This window comes from Belonocnema kinseyi, chromosome 3, assembly GCF_010883055.1.
Source record: "Belonocnema kinseyi isolate 2016_QV_RU_SX_M_011 chromosome 3, B_treatae_v1, whole genome shotgun sequence".
Lineage (NCBI taxonomy): Eukaryota > Metazoa > Arthropoda > Insecta > Hymenoptera > Cynipidae > Belonocnema > Belonocnema kinseyi.
Genome location: NC_046659.1, coordinates 105,221,692 through 105,238,724, shown reverse-complemented (window position 1 = coordinate 105,238,724; position 17,033 = coordinate 105,221,692). Strand labels below are relative to the sequence as shown.

At 21.8% G+C, this 17,033-nt stretch overlaps 1 protein-coding gene across 2 annotated transcripts; it reads right to left on the bottom strand.

Moving 5' to 3' along the window:
- Window positions 1-829: 829 nt before the first annotated feature.
- Window positions 830-16,718, bottom strand: LOC117169594 (ubiquitin-conjugating enzyme E2 W). 2 transcript variants are annotated; one of them, XM_033356045.1, is made up of 4 exons: window positions 16,440-16,718; window positions 8,573-8,923; window positions 1,707-1,782; window positions 830-1,609 (listed from the first exon to the last, which is right to left on the bottom strand). In XM_033356045.1, the coding sequence occupies exons 2-4, from the start codon at window positions 8,900-8,902 to the stop codon at window positions 1,596-1,598; spliced, it is 420 nt and encodes a 139-aa protein (XP_033211936.1). In that variant the 5' UTR covers window positions 8,903-8,923; window positions 16,440-16,718; the 3' UTR covers window positions 830-1,595. The 2 variants fall into 2 exon arrangements, with proteins under 2 accessions (XP_033211936.1, XP_033211935.1); XM_033356044.1 differs by having other exon boundaries at window positions 16,444-16,716.
- Window positions 16,719-17,033: the final 315 nt, after the last annotated feature.

The following is a 17,033-nucleotide window of genomic DNA, read 5'->3' as shown; positions in this document are numbered from 1 at the left end:
TTTGTAAAAAAATTATTTTTTTAGTTGAAAATTGACTTATTTGATTGAAAATTGAATTCTTCTATTTTTGGTTAAAAGATTTTTTTTCTTATGAAAAAAAAACTATTTTGCTGAAAACTCGTTTTTTGTTTAAAATTTACCCTTTTTTGAAATTGTAAATTAAAATATTCTAGTTTAGGTATCTAATTTTTTTTTAAATTGAAAATTCATATATTTTTTTAGAAACTTTTTTTTTGTAAAAAAATTATTTTTTTAGTTGAAAATTGACTTATTTGATTGAAAATTGAATTCTTCTATTTTTGGTTAAAAGATTTTTTTTCTTATGAAAAAAAAAACTATTTTGCTGAAAACTCGTTTTTTGTTTAAAATTTACCCTTTCTTGAAATTGTAAATTGAACTATTCTAATTTTGGTGTCTAAATCTATCTTTTTTTAATTAAAAGTTTTAATATTTTATTAAAAACTATTTTTTTTTTGTAGAAAATTCAAGTTTTGAATTGAAAATTGAATTTTTTTTTGTTAGTTTAAAATGTACTTTTCTAACTGCAAATTGAACTATTCTAGTTTTGGTATTTAAATTTATGTTCTTTTAACTTAAAATTTATGTATTTGATTAAAACATTATCTGTTTTGTAGAAAATTAATTTTTTGAGTTAAAAATTGATTTATTTAACTTAAAATTCAATTCTTCATTTTTTGATTAAGAAATCTTTTTTTATTAAAAAAACAAACAATTATTTTGTTGAAAATTAATTTTTTTCTTGGTTAAACACTTATTTTTTCTAAAATTTCAGCTACTCTAACTTTAACATGAAAAGACAAGAGCTAAATTATGTGCAAAAAATTGGATTTATTAACTAAATGTAGTAGTACATTAAACGCTTAGAAGTGTCTCGAAATACTTCGAAAAACCTCGAATTCTTTCAATTCAAGGCCTCGCGTTGAAGCAAATAAAAAAAAATTAATTCAAAGCAGAATAGTCAAAAAGTTGTAAAATAATACCCTAATTTTACTTTATCAATTGAAAATGTAAACACAGCAATGAACAGTGTTAGTTAATAAAATGATTTTCTTCAAGACATTTTTATAAATTGCCATATTGCACTATTCTCTTTTAAGTTTACATAAACAATTACCAACACGTATGCACGCGAAGCACGTATCGAAACGTCAAAAATCCTTTTTCACGAATTCAATTAATACCTTTCTCCATCATTATTTTTCATCTCTGAAACTGAGATTAACTCTCAAGATTCTAATTCAATTTCTTAACTATTATAACGAAACAATCCGCCACACTTTTCGTTTCATTCTTCGTTAACAATTTGTAAACAATATATAATAAAAATTGTTTGTTAATTCGCAGAGTTACTATTACTTTTTTTTTTATTACAATGATAATAAGAGTAATAATTAAAATGGTATTTTACGTCTCTCATTCTACATATAGGAATACTCTTACATTTTTTTTTTTGTTTTTATGATTTCGAAGAATTTTTTTTTTTATTCCCTGGAGAGGGCGTCAAAGCACTCTGGGTGGTCAGGCACTGTCGTGGATTTGACAGTTTGATCATTCACTTTGGCCAGTCAACTAAGTTATACACTGTCATCTAAAAAAAGAAGAAGAAAAAACGATTTTTCATAATTCAAATTCAAATTGAGATTTTTACTATATTTTTGAGAGTGGAAAGGATTTCTAATTCTTACCATGATACCACCACTTTGTCTTCTTTGGATTTTTGTTACAAGTCTTCACGTAGAATGAATTGTCAGGTGGCCTTTTCTGAAAGAATGATAAATATTGATCAAATTAAAAAAATAATAATTTGCTTAGAAAGCGCAAAGATTTCAGGGTTGCTATTGGGTTTATCTTTTTTATTAAAAATTGGACTTTTTGATTAAATTTTGCACTTTTTACTGAACATTCATTTTTTTAAAATAATTTCTTCTTAGTGAAAATGTCAATTCCATTTTTAGTTAAAAATTGATCTTCCGTAGTTAAAAATTCATATTTTTTGATAGAAAAATAATATATTTTATTGAAAATTCATTTTTTCGATTAAATATTAATTTTTTTTTTTTTGAAAATTTTAATATTTTGTGGAAAATTCGTTTTTTTTCGGTTCAGATATTTTTTAGTTAAAAATTCAGGTTTTTTATTGCAAATTCGTATTTTTTTAATGGAAAATTAATCTTCTTGGTTCAAGATTCATCTTTTTGGTTGAAAATGTATGTTTTTTGGTTGAAAAATCAATTACTTTGTTAAATTTTGTACTCTTTTCTAAACATTTTTTTTATAATAATTTGTTCTTGCTGAAAATGTAATTATATTCAATTTTTGATTAAAAATTCATCTTTTACAGCTAAAAATTCATTTATTTTGCTCAAAAATCATATTTTTAGTTGCAAATTCATCTTTTTTGGCTAAAAATGCAATCGTTTGGTAGACAATTAATCTTGCTTATTGAAAAATAATATTTTTGGTTGAGGGTTCAACAATTTTCTTGAAAATTCCTCTTTTCTGGAAGAAAATCAATTTTTCGTTAAAAAAAAATTATCTTTTGGTTGAGAAATCAATTATTTTGTCAAATTTTGTACTCTTTTCTAAACATTATTTTTTTTTTATTAATTTGTTCTTGCCGAAAATTTTCCATTTAGGTTAAAAATTCATCTTCTAGAGCGGAAATTTTTTTTTGTTATTCAAATTTTTTTATGAAAAATAAATTTTTTCTGTTGAATATTAATTTTTTTTTTTTGAAAATTCAAATATTTTGTTCAAAATTAATCTTTATAGTTAAAAATTCATCTTTTTGGGGTAAAAATTCGACCGTTTGGTAGAAAATTAATCTGGCTTATTGAAAAATAATACTGTTGGTTTGATTCTGGAAGAAAATCCATTTTTCGGTTAGAAAAATGATATTTTAGTTGAAAAATCAATTTTTTTAAATTTTGTACTCTTTTTCTAAACATTTTTTTTTTTTATAATAATTTGTTCTTGCTGAAAATGTAATTATATTCAATTTTCGGTTGAAAATTGATCTTTATAAGCTAAAAATTCATTTATTTGGTCAAAAATTTATATTTTTTACAAAAAAGTCATTCTTTCGGTTGCAAATTCATCTTTTTTGGCTAAAAATGCAACCGTTTGATAGAAAATCAATCTTCTTTATTGGAAAATAATATTTGCGGTTAAAAGTTAAAAAATTTTCTTGAAAATTCGTCTTTTCTGGAAGAAAATCAATTTTTCAGTAAAAAAAAAATTATCTTTTCGTTGAGAAATCAATTATTTTGTCAAATTTTGTACTCTTTTCTAAACATTCTTTTTTTTTTAAATTGTTCTTGCTGAAAATGTAATTATATTCAATTTTTGGTTAAAAATTGATCTTCGAGAGCTGGAAATTCATGTTTTTTGTTATTCTTATTTTTTTATGAAAAATTAATCTATTTTATTGAAAATTAATTTTTTCTGTTGAATATTAATTTTTTTTGAAAATTCAAATATTTTGTTCAAAATTAATCTTTATAGTTAAAAATTCATATTTTTGGGGTAAAAATCCAACCGTTTGGTAGAAAATTAATCGTGTTTATTGAAAAATGATGTTTTTGGTTTGATTCTCGAAAAAAATTCACTTTTCGGTTAGAAAAATGATCTTTTAGTTGAAAAATAAATTTTTTAAAAATTTTGTACTCTTTTCTAAACATTTTTTTTTATAATAATATGTTCTTGCTGAAAATGTAATTATATTCAATTTTTGATTAAAAATTCATCTTTTACAGCTAAAAATTCATTTATTTTTCTGAAAAATCATATTTTTAGTTGCAAATTCATCTTTTTTGACTAAAAATGCAATCGTTTGGTAGAAAATTAATCTTGTTTATTTGAAAATAATATTTTTGGTTGAGGGTTCAACAATTTTCTTGAAAATTCGTCTTTTCTGGAAGAAAAACAATTTTTCGGCATCAAAAAACATCTTTTGTTTGAAAAATCAATTATTTTGTTAAATTTTGTACTCTTTTCTAAACATTCTTTTTTTTATAAATTTTTCTTGCTAAAAATGTAATTTTATTCCATTTTTAGTTAAAAATTGATCTTCTAGAACTGAAAATTCATGTTTTTTGTTATTTTTTTATGAAAAAGTAATCTATTTTTTGAAAATTAATATTTTTTATTGAATATTAATTTTGTTTTTGAAAATTCGAATATTTTCTTGAAAATTATTCTTTTTTAGCTAAAAATCCAAACGTTTGGTAGAAAATTAATCTTGTTTATTGAAAAATAAGATTTTTGGTTGAGGGTTCAACAATTTTCTTGAAAATTCGTCTTTTCTGAAAGAAAATCAATTTTTCGGTAAAAAAAATGATCTTTTGGTATTATTTTGTTAAATTTTGTACTCTTTTCTAAACAATATTTTTTAAATAATTTGTTCTTGCTGAAAATGTAGTTCATCTTTTTTGTCTAAAAATGCAACCATTTGGTAGAAAATTAATCTAGTTTGTTGCAAAACAATATTTTTGTTTGAGGGTTTACCAATTTTTTGAAAAATTTGTCTTTCTCTATTAAATTCAACTTGTTGAAAATTCTTTTTTTTAAATACTTTTTTAAATTGAAGATTCAATTACTTTGCACTTTTTATAGAACATTCATTTTTTTAAATAATTTATTCTTACTGAAAATGTCACTTCCATTTTTAGTTAAATATTGATCTTTTATAGTTCAAAATTCTTGTTTTTTGTTATTTGTAAATGTTGGTAGAAAAGTAATCTATTTTATTTAAAATTCATTTTTTCTGTTGAATATTACTTTTTTTTGTTGTTGAAAATTTAAATATTTTTTGGAAAATTCGTCTTTTTCGGTTCGGATCTTTTATAGTAAAAAATTCATGTTTTTTATTTATAATTCGTAATTATTAATGGAAAATAAATCTTCTTGGTTAAAGATTCATCTTTTCGGCACTCCTATCTGAACATTATTTTTTTAAAATAATTTGCTTTTTCTGACAATATAACTTCCATTTTGTATTGAAAATTGATCTTTATATTTAAAAATTCATCTTTTTTAGCTAAAAATCCGACCGTTTGATAGAAAATTAATCTTGTTTACTGAAAAATAATATTTTTGGTTGAGGGTTTAACAATTTTCTGAAATATTTGTGTTTTTTTATTAAACTCAACTGGATGAAATTTTTTTTTTTTTAATATTTTTTTATATTGAAGATTTATTAATAATTATCTTTGAATAATTGAACAATTATTTTCTTGAGTAGAAGATTCATTTATTTTTTTGAAAATTTGTCTTTTCTGGAATAAAATCAATTTTTCAGTTACAAAAATTATCTTTTAGTAAAAAAAGTTTATTATTTTTTAACTCTTTTCTAAAAATTCTTTTTTTAAATTATTTTTTCTTGCTAAAAATGTAACTATATTCCATTTTTAGTTAAAAATTGATCTTCTAGAGCTGAAAATTCATGTTTTTTGTTATTCTTATTTTTTGATGAAAAATTAATCTACTTTATTGAAAATTAATTTTTTCTGTTGAATATTTTTTTCCCCCAGAATTCAAATATTTTATTAAAAATTAATCTTTATAGTTAAAAATTAATCTTTTTTAGCTAAAAATCCAACCGTTTGGTAAAAAATTAATCGTATTTATTAAAAAATAATATTTTTGGTTTGATTCTGGAAGAAAATCTATTCTTCGGTTAAAAAAATAATCTTTTAGTTGAAAAATCAATTTTTTTTTAATTTTGTACTCTTTTCTAAACATTATTTTTTTTTTATAATAATTTTTTCTTGCCGAAAATGTAATTATATTCCATTTTTGGATAAAAATTCATCATTTATAGATAAAAATTCATATTTTTTGGTAAAAAAACTAATCTTCCTGGTTGCAAATTCATATTTTTTGCTAAAAATGCAACACTTTGCTAGAAAATTAATCTTGTGTGTTGAAAAAGAAATATTTTTGGTTGAATATTCGACCATTTTTTTACAAATTTGCGTTTTTTTTTAAATTAAACTGGTTGAAAATTCGTTTTTTTTTTAAGTAATTTTTAAATGAAGATTTAACTATTCTATTTTTGCTTAAAAACTTTTTTTCTTGATCTTCTTAGTTCAAAAACTTATTTTCGGTTAAAAAATATTTTTGGTTGAAAATTGAACTCTCTTGTTAAAAAAAAAGATTTTGTTTTATGATTTACCATTTTATTTAAAAATTCACCTCTTTGTTTGAAAATTTAACTATTTTATTAAAAATTCAACTCTTTTGGTAGAAATTGAACCTTTTTTGATTAAAAGTGAAACCGTTTGGTAGAAAATTAATCTTGTTTGTTGAACAATAATCTATTTGTTTGACGATTCAATAATTTTTGGAACATTAAATTAAATGAAATTTCTTCTAAAATAGATGGATTTAAAAAAAAAACCTTTAAAAAATAGTTAAATTTTTATCCAAAGAAGATTAAAGTTCACTTTCTAACGCTAAAATAAGAATTTAAAACAATAAGTTAATTTTTTGCGAAATAGTCGCATTTTTATCCAAAAAGTATGACTTTTTAACAAGTTTGTTAAATTTTCAACCCAACCGTTGCATTTTTGTCCAAAAAAATGCAAATTCTTCTAAAAGCAGGTACATTTTTAAGCCAAAGAATTTTTTTTTTTGGAAGAATTCAATTTTTTAAAGAAAATTTAATTATTTGTCGCTAATGAGCAGAAAATTAATGTAGTTTGAAAGTCGTTTTTTTAAATGTAAATCTTTTTCATGTTTTTTTAGTATAGAATATTTTTTCATAAGAAAATAGATTTCTGTTCGATCTTAAATGAAAAATGTATATTTTTTTAAAGAAATTTCGACTATTTGGCTAGAAATTAATTTTTTTACTTAAAAATTCAACTGTTTGAAAACTTTTTGGAAAGTTCGTCTTTTTTTATTAAAAAAAATTCATCTTTATAGATGAAAATTTCTCTTTTTCATCAAAATTTCAACTATCCAAGTTCAAAATTCATCATTTTAGTTGAAAAATTATCAGTTTCGTTGAACATTAATTTCTTCAACTGAAAATTCAACTATATTGTTGAAAATACCCGTATTTTGTTGAAAAATCGATTTTTTAAATCAAATTTAACTTTAAAAAAAGTTAATCTTATCACTTGAAAATTTAAGTATTCCAGGTAAATATTTATCGTTTTAGTTGAAAAATTCCTTTTTTTAGGTAGAAAATAAAGTAACTTGGTTAAAATTTCAACTTTTTTGTTAAGAATTATTTTAACCTTTTAATTACTCAAAATTATTTTTAAGTTAAAAATTCGCGTGTTTGGTAGAAATTAATTTTTTCATCTAAAAATTTTAATATTCCAGTAGAAAATAGAACTATTTTGCTGAAAATAATTTTTAATTGAAAATATTTTTCATGTTTTTTTTTTAGCATAGAGTAGTTTCTTTTAGTAAAATAAATTTCTGTTCGATCTTAACTAAAAAATTTATCTTTTTCAAGTGAAATTTCTTTTATTTGGCTGGAAAGTGATATTTTTTTTTTACTTAAAAATGCTTCATCTTTTAGGTTGAAAACAAAATTACTTGATCAAAATTTGAACTATTTTGTTGCAAATTATTTTAATATTTTAATTATTCATAATTGTCTTTTTTGGTAGAAATCAAAGTTCTTGGTAAAAAATTAATCTTTTTGGTCAAACATTAAATTATTTCATTTAAATATTTATAATTTTAGTTGACATTTAATCACTTTTTAAACAAATTTAACTATTTTTTTAACTTTGTATTTTTTAACTCAAAATTTAACTTATTTTACTCGAATAATGAAAATTATCTTTTTCTTTGCAAGTTAATCTTCTTGTCTAAAAATTATTCTTGTCGGTTAAAAATTTAAGTAATCCAGGTAAATATTGATCATTTTAGTTGAAAATTTTCAATAACACAGTTGCATTTTTGTTCAAGAAAAATTAAAACCCCTCTAAAAGAGGTAAATTTTTAAACAAAAAATACAAATTTTCGAAAAAAAGAGTTGAATTTTCATCTGAAAAGATTTCAGTTAAATTTTTAAAACAAAAATAGGAATTTTAACCAAAATGTAAATTGTCTAGGAAATAGTTTAATTTTCAACAAAAAAAACTGTATTTTTTTCAAGAAAGATGCAACATTTCTACTAAAAAAGATAAACTTTAAAATAAAAAAGATCAATTTTCAGAAAAAATAGTTTACATAAAAAAAATAATAAATATTTAAACTTTATCAGCAACAAAATATGTATTTTAAACAAATGGTTAATGTTTTACGAAATCAGTTAAAAGTTTTAATCCGAAAAGACCAATTTTGTAACAAAACCGTTAAATTTGAAATTAAAATCGACGCATTTTAAAGAAAACTGTTCTAAATAGATAATCTTCAGGAGAAAGTTTTCTTGACTTATCAAAAATTCACTTTTCCAAATCGACCAAAATTATGAAAATAATAAAAACTTGAATTTTTCCAGCGATCAAAAGTAATTTAAAACATATAAAAATCCGGATTTATAGAAATTCTTTTCCAAAGATTTAAATTAAATTAAATAAAAATTTACCTTTTCTTTGCAGCTGCTCAACATCGAAACAATACTCAAGCAGACGCTTTGCACACTGAGGGCAGGCGACCAATCATCTGTGAGAATTGACAGACAGATGTGACCATTGCTGTAAACGTGAGGGTGTACGGGAATGTTTCCTCCAATAAACGTAACTTCTGGCGAGTCAAACGGATATTTCGAACTGAATTTAAATTGTAATTGAAAGCGCTCTCCTTCGTATAAAGTTCCTTTTGCACCCTCCATATGTACAATCCACTGAGTCAAATTTTCATCCACATGTTCTCCATCCACATGCATTCCTGGCGGCGGCTCGCGAATTAACGACATCAACTCCTTCTGCAATCGTCTCTGCCAAAATTACATTTTTTAAATTTTATCATTTAAATTCTCAATTTTATTTTGGTATGAATTTTGTTGTTTTTTTTCCCCCAGATATAATTTTCCGCGAGTTTATTATAAATAATGTTTTTTTGTTGTTGTAATTTCTAGGAATTTAATTAATAATACTGAAAATATCATTAATATTTCCTAAATTTGTACTCTGGAATTTTATTTCCTAACATGAAAAATAAGCAAATTTTAAAATCTATTAATAAACAAATTTCTTAATATTATCTTTTGAATATTTTTCAAACAATAATTAATCACTTCTAATTGAAAGCGTCTGAAATAAAGGAAATATATATTGAACGATTTTTGACAATTTAATTAGAATTTAATTAGAAGAAGAACTTGAATTTTTAGCCGACAATTCAATTAATAATACTGAAAACATCATTAATATTTCTTAAATTTGTACTCTGGATTTTTATTTCCTAACATGAAAAATATGCAAATTTTAAAATCTATTAATAAACAAATTTCTTAATATTATATTTTAAATATTTTTCAAACAATAATCAATCATTTCTATGTGAAAGCGTCTGAAATAAAAGAAATATATATTGAAGTGGAATAAGTTAAATTTTCAGTTAAAAAATCACATTCAAACAAAAAGAAGAATTTTTGGACAAGATTAACTTAAAAAAAGTTAGTTTTCTATTTTAAAAATCGAGTTTTTAACAAAATACTTGTATTTTCAACAATATAGTTGAATTTTCCGTTGAAGAAATTAATGTTTTAGTTGATTAACTGTGAATATAAATAAATTAATGATTTTTTTAAATATACTGTACTTTTAGATTTCAAAATTTTACGCTAACAATTAAATTATTTCAATTGTAAAGATTTATTAGTTAAACAAATTTCGATGTCAGATTAAAAATTTATAAACTATTTACATTTTTAAAACCACTTCAAAATAATATATTTATAATTAAAGGATTTTATTAAATTTCAAATATTATTCAATAAATTAAGAAATTCAATTTGAAATTTTTCAATTAGGAAAAAATACAATCACTTAATATTTAGAAATATATTACTATTTATGTAAATTCAGTTATTATACATGTATTAAATATTCAAAACTATAAAAGAGACTACAATTTTAATTGTTCTATTTAAGAAAATTTAATTTTTAACTCAAATTGTTGAATTTTGATGTATGAATAACAATTAAACACATATTATTCTTAGAAAAAATAGAGTAAACTATACTAATTATAGTAATTTTAGAAGAATATTAAAAAATATTTAGAAAAATAACAAAAATGAATGTGTAAAATTTTAAGAAATTTTGTTGCATTTGTCAAGGTTTTAGAAGAAAATTTAGGAAAAATTCGAATCATTTTAAAATATTTTTGGTAGTTCTGAAAATGTTTTTTATTTGAGATTCATGATTCATTCATTGGAGATATTTTAATTATTCAAGATTTTGAAATAAAATTTGGAAGCATTTTAAGGATTTTAAAATTATATAAAATAACAATAATTTAACTGTTAATTTAAGAAGTGTTCAGTTTATAAAAAAATGTAATCGTTCCCTTTTTTAATATTTTTGGTTAAAATTTTGTAATTTTTTTTAATGCATTAATTTCTTCAATTTAGAGCGTTGAAAATGTTAATGTAGATTTATATTTTTTGAACTAAATCTGAATCTTTGATCTCTTTTTTTTAATTTCATTAACCGTGAAAAATCTTTGCGAACCGGGAAATGACCGAGATTTTTTTCTTTGAATTGTTTTCTTTTTAAATTATGATATCATTCAATTTACAATGCGTCATTTGAAAATCTTTCGCTTTAAAAATTTTCCATATTATATTTTTTTTAACCGTACATTTTTAATTTAACAAACTTTAAAGTGCAATCTTGAAGGTTTAATAAATTAAAAATTAGGAGCGTTGAAGTTGAAAATTTGGTATAAAAAAAAAACATTTTTATTTTATCAACTGTAAAAATACAAATAAATTATTTTTTAAATGGATCTGTGCTTTAAATATTAAAAAGTCAACAATAATTGATTTGACAAAACGATTATAAATAAATTCAAAATTTTAAAATGTCTTGTCCTGAAAAAAATATGTTCTTCATAATAATATATTCATAATTTAAGGCTTTTATTAACTTTAAAATATTGTTTCAGTTTAAAATATTTAATTCTTAACTCATTTAATTTAAAATTTTGTAATTTAGATCTTAATTGTTCTCTTTAAAAAATGTTTATTTTGTAAGAGACATTGTTGAATTTTGATATATAAATAACAATTGAACGCTTATTTTTTGGAGAAAATATCTGAAATGACTTTAAATAATTTAAACGAATTTTCCTAAAATTCCTAGGAAAATAAAAAATGATTTAATCCGGAATATTTTAAGGACATTTTTTTTTAATTTGCAGGATTTTCTACAAATTGAAGGAAAAACTCGATAAATATCTTTTAAAATTAACCGAATTTTTCCTAACATTTTTAGAAAACCTTGCAAATTTTAAAAAATTTCCTGGGAAACTTCCAGATTCTTTTTTGACAATTTTGGAAATCTTTTAAAATATTCTCTTGAAATAATTTTTCAACATGACAAATTATTTTTAATTTATATAGGAATATTAAGAAAATGTTTTGATTTTTTAAGCCTTTCACAATTCTTAAGAAGCTTCTAAATTTTTTATCTGAAATCTGCAAAAATTTGAATTTTGAAATTGAAATCATTTGAAATTTTTAATTTATTTTTAATCTTTAAAAAGCTTAAAACTACTAAAATTTTTGCGTACAAATAATAAGCAGAATTTTTTTTAATTTTAGAAAATATTCGATTCATTTTAAAACATATTTAGAAGTTCTGAAAAAATTCAAAAATAATTTAAGTGTTTAGTTACGGAAAATTTTAATTTTTAATGTTTCTAGAAACTTTCTCATGCAGATTATCTTTTTAGTTATAAATTTTATTATTTCGTTAAAAATTTAACAATTTGCTCAAAAAGATATCGCGTTTGATTTCAAATTTAACTGTTTTTTTCGAAAATTCGTCTTTTCGGATTAAAAATTCAACTGGTTTCCAAAAACATTAACCTTTTGTTTAAAATTTACATTTTGTTGCTGATACCTCAACTGAAATTTTTTGTTATGAAAACTTTTTTTTTAAATGTTCTTTTTGATTTAAAAGTTCATCTTTTTATTAGAAATGTTGCATATTTCTTGAAAAAATGCAGCTGTTTTGTTGAAAATTAAACTATTTCCTAGAAAATTTACATTTTGTTTAAAATTCCTATTTTTGTGTTGAGAGGTAAATTAAAATCTTTTCGGATGAAAATTCAATTTTTTTTTTAATTTGTCTTTTTGGATCAAAAATTTACCTGTTTTAGAAGAATTTTCATTTTTCTTGGACAAAAATGCAACTTTTGGGTTACAAATTTAACAAACTTGTTAAAAAGTCATACTTTTTGGTTAAAATTGCGACTATTTAGCAGAAAAATGACTTATTGTTTACAATTCTTATTTTGACGTTAGAAAATGAACTGGAATCTTCTTTGGATAAAAATTTAAATACTTGTTTAAGCCTTTTTTTTAATTCATCTATTTTAGATGAAATTTAATCTTTGTTGGATAAAAATGCAACTATTTGGTTAAATATTAAACTATTTTGTTAAAAATTCAAATTTTTTGGTTAAAAATTCTTCAGTTTTGTTGAAAATTGAAATGTTTTGTAGAAAATGTACTTTTTGTCTGTAAATTTAAAACATTTGAACTGTAAAGCTAAACAATTTTCCATTAAATTTGAAGTAATAAAAAAGAAACAACAAAATAAAGCACTCAAAGTAGAACTCTTGAATTTTTAATTATTTAAAATCAAATTAAAAAATTTTTAACTTTACTTATTAACTTTTATAAATTATAGGGTTCAAAAATTCAAATTTAGTACCCAGAAATATAAATCCACGTTATCATTTTCACTGTTCAAAATTAAAAAATCAATCAATGAACATAAAAATTTTCAAAATTAAATTATTTTAAGCAATTTTAAGCTAGAAACATTAAAAATTCTAATTTTTCTTAACTGAACACTTCTTAAATTCAAAGTTAACTTATTTTGATTTAAAATAGTTCAAACATCTTTGAAAAGGTTCATAATTTTATTTTAAAATCTTGAGAAATCTAGAAGTTTTATTTTTTCGAATTTAAATTATGTTTTAAAATGAATCGAATTTTTTTTAGAAAATGCTGCTTATAATTTGTAAACAAAATTTGAGTAATTTTAAGTTTTGAAAAGAATAAAAATTGATTTAAAATTTGAAATGATTTCAAATAATTAAAGTTTTCAGCTATTCGTACCGAAATGTCGGTGCAAATAGCGACAGCCTAATTTAAGATAAAATGAAAATTTTTGCAGATTTCGACTAAAAAATTTAAAAGCTTCTTAAGAATTGTGAAAGGCTTCAAAAAATAAAAACATGTTCTTAATATTCCTATAAAAATTAAAAATAATTTGTCATGTTGAAAAATTATTTTAAGAGAATATTTTAAAGGATTTTATAAGATTTCCAAAATTGTCAAAAAGAATCTGGAAGATTCTAAAGAAATTTTTTAGAATTTGCAAGATTTTCTAAAAATGGTAGGAAAAATTCAGTTAATTTTAAAAGATATTTATCGAGTTTTTCCTTTAACCTTTAGAAAATCTTGCAAATTAAAAAAAATGTTCTTAAAATATTCCAGCTTCTTTCTTTGAACATTTTAAAAATATTTAAAAATATTTTTTTAAAACAATTATAGAAAATAAAAAATCATTTTTAATTTTCCTAGGAATTTTAGGAAAATTTTGATTTTTAAATTTTAGGAAAATTGTTATTTATATATCAAAATTAAAAAATTTCGCTTAATCAATCAATGCATTAACAAAAATTTCAAAACTATATAATTTTAAGCAAGAAAAATTCAAAGCGGAACGATTACATTTTTTTATAAACTGACCACTTTTCAAATTAAAAGTTTAATTTTTTTTATTTTTAATAGTATAAAAATCCTTAAATTGCTTAAAATATTTATTTCAAAATCTTAAACAATTAAAAAATCTAAAATGGATGAATCGTGAATCTCAAATTATAAATTTTTTCAGAACTACTAAAAATATTTTAAAATGAATCGAATTTTTCCTAAATTTTTTTCTAAAATTCTGCCTAATTAAACAACATTTCTTAAAATCTTAAACATTTTTTTTTGATAATTTTCTAAATCTTTCTAAATCTTTTTTTAAATATTCTTCTAAAATTAGATTCTAAAAATAAAAAATCTTTTTCAATTGAAAATAGAAAAATTGAATTTCTTAATTTATTAAAAAATTTTTGAAAATTAATCAAATTCTTTAATTATAAATATATTATTTTGAAGTGATTTAAAATTTTTTCGAATTACGCATTCTAAACTGAATATCATATTTAAAAAGATAACAATTTAACTAATTATTTGAAAAACGATTAAAATCAAAGTTGGATATATTTTTTTTCTACAAATTTATAAAATTCGTCAAAAAATGAACTTGGGCAGATTAGTCTTCTAAAAATTTGTAAAATTCGCTCAAAAATTAAAATAATGTGGTGAATTTGAGCCCTGATCAGTAGTACATATTATAATAATTTTTTTCAGAACTTTATTTAGATGTAATTATATATAATTATTATATAAGATATAATTATTTTACATAATTAATACTATTTTTTTTCAAAATAAAAAATCATTTTCAATTTTCCTAAGATTCTACTCGAATTTTTTCTAAGAATAATAGGTGTTTAATTATTATTTATACATAAAAATTTAACAATTTGAGTAACAAATTAAATTTTCTTAAATAGAACAATTAAAATTGTAAGGTTCAATATTTAGTTTTTTAAAATATAATTTTGAATATTTAATTTATAATAACTAATTTTACATACACAGTCAGATATTTCTAAATATTAAGTCATTATATTTTTTCTTAATTGAAAAATCTCAAATTAAATGATTTACAAATGGAATATTTTAGACTAAAACAATATTTGGAATTCAGCAACAATGACAGTTTATAAAGTTTCAATCGGACGTTTACATATTTTTGATTAATAAATCTTTACAATTAAAACACTTTAATTATTAACGTTAAAATCTGGAAATTCTAAAACTATGAACTAATTCCGAATCTTTTTGTATAATCAATTATTATTCACTTTTTAAACTTTGAAGTACAGTTCAGTTTTTAAAATAATTAATTTATATCATCAGTTGATCAACTTTTTTATAATTTTTTAAAAACTGTTTTCAATTTTATATTTATAATATACGCTTAAAAATTTTGAATCTAAAATGAAAAATTTCTAAAGTAAAAGATTTTTTTCTAAAAATCTATTAAAGTACCTGACAAAAAAAAAGTTTACCGTCATTTCCTTGGACAGATTTTTTATTTAAATTGTGTAATACAATTTTTATCCAAATTAAATTAAAGAAAAAAGGCCTCGCTATTCTAATCAAGTTAACTCCAACTTCACAAGCTTCCAAATCCAGTTATTTACAGTAGAATTGTTAAAAAAACATTATTAACGATGGAATTGCTGATAAAAGGTGTTCTTATCAGATCAGCCAGTCAGAAAAAGTAAATAAAATACATTCAGTATGACAATAAAATTAGGATTCTCGCCTATGCTTCAAAGCAAATATTGTATCACAGAATTTCGTTTCAGAAATTCAACAACATATTTCTCATTATTTATTCACCTATTTTTATTCTTTTATTATCTCCTAAAAGGTTTAACGTATCACGTATTCACAGGAAGTCTTGAAATTTTAATATAAAAAACTGATTATGTTCCTAAAAGATAAAAATATCTTATCGCACTCCAAGGAAATCTAAAAATAAAATACTGCTTCCGATTCCCATCCGATTATTAATAAATTAATATTAAATCATACGATGTGTCTGCGGGAAAACCAAAAATATTTGTGCTACGCGTATCGAATTTCGGACCTTTATCAAATTAATATCAGTTGAAAGCTTATGTAATTAATTTTTTTTTTCCAGCTCTAGAGAATTAGACACATATTTTTCATGCAGCTTCTCTTTATGACTATATCAACTAAAAATCAATGACCAGTTTTGCCTTTTTTGCTCCAGATGGGACTAATACTCTTTTCTAAAGTCTCCACGAATCGATTAATTATTAATAAAGTACAGCTAAAATCGTAAGAAAATACGAAAATTTGTTTTCACTTTTCAAGTACACTTATCAATTTCGAAGATATTTCTCATTAAATAATTATTCTAAGCTCAAAACCGAAAAAAGTGACACATCGCGACAGCTGATTAAAAACTGCGACATTTTTTTCTATTTTCAAGAGCAGCGAATTTAATAACATTTTTAATGAGATTATTTTTCAATCCTGTAAAATCGGATTAAATCCTTGACCTGATATCAAAGTACAGGTGTTTCTGCATTAAGAAAATAAGTCTAACACTCACTCACCTTTGACGGAGAAAAGTCCTCCATTGTTGTTAAACCACTATCACTATCCTTTGACAAACATAACCATTCCACATTCTGAATGACCGTCTCTTTCCGCGAAAGTCGGCACTCGATTATTTTTATCGAGTGAGGATTCCTCGGAACTTCGCGAGCATTTTAGATAATTTGGTGGTACTTCGCGGCACGTAAAAATAGCTGTTTTTTGTCTGTGAAAAATTAGTCACTCACGTAACTTGACAACCGTGTTAGAAATGTCGATCCAGTCCAGTGCAGTGTCCCCAATCTTGGGAACTTTCCTAACTGCGCTTGCGTCGCGCCGACCAGGCGCCGACAACCCGATTGGTCACTGTTTGCGCGCTGAGTTTGAATTATATAAATATTCAGATTTAATATTTCTAACAAATAATTATTAAAAAATGCCCAAATAGAATTTCCCTAATCCAAAAATAAGGGTTTGGAGTGTTAGATATAAATAGTTAAATTGTAATAAAAAAGAGGTTATGAATTCTGATTCCAGAGAAATAAATCATTCCCAATGATTAATCTCGTCTCTCTCGAGTCTAAAAATTAAAATTTGGTTTATTTCCGAC

Coding starts and splice junctions, on each gene's coding strand:
- LOC117169594 (XM_033356044.1), bottom strand. CDS start 16,467: ATGGAGGACTTTTCTCCGTCAAAG. Junction 8,924..16,443: donor AGGACTTTTCTCCGTCAAAG/GTGAGTGAGTGT, acceptor TAATTTTGGCAG/AGACGATTGCAGAAGGAGTT. Junction 1,783..8,572: donor TGAGCAGCTGCAAAGAAAAG/GTAAATTTTTAT, acceptor TCATTCTTTCAG/AAAAGGCCACCTGACAATTC.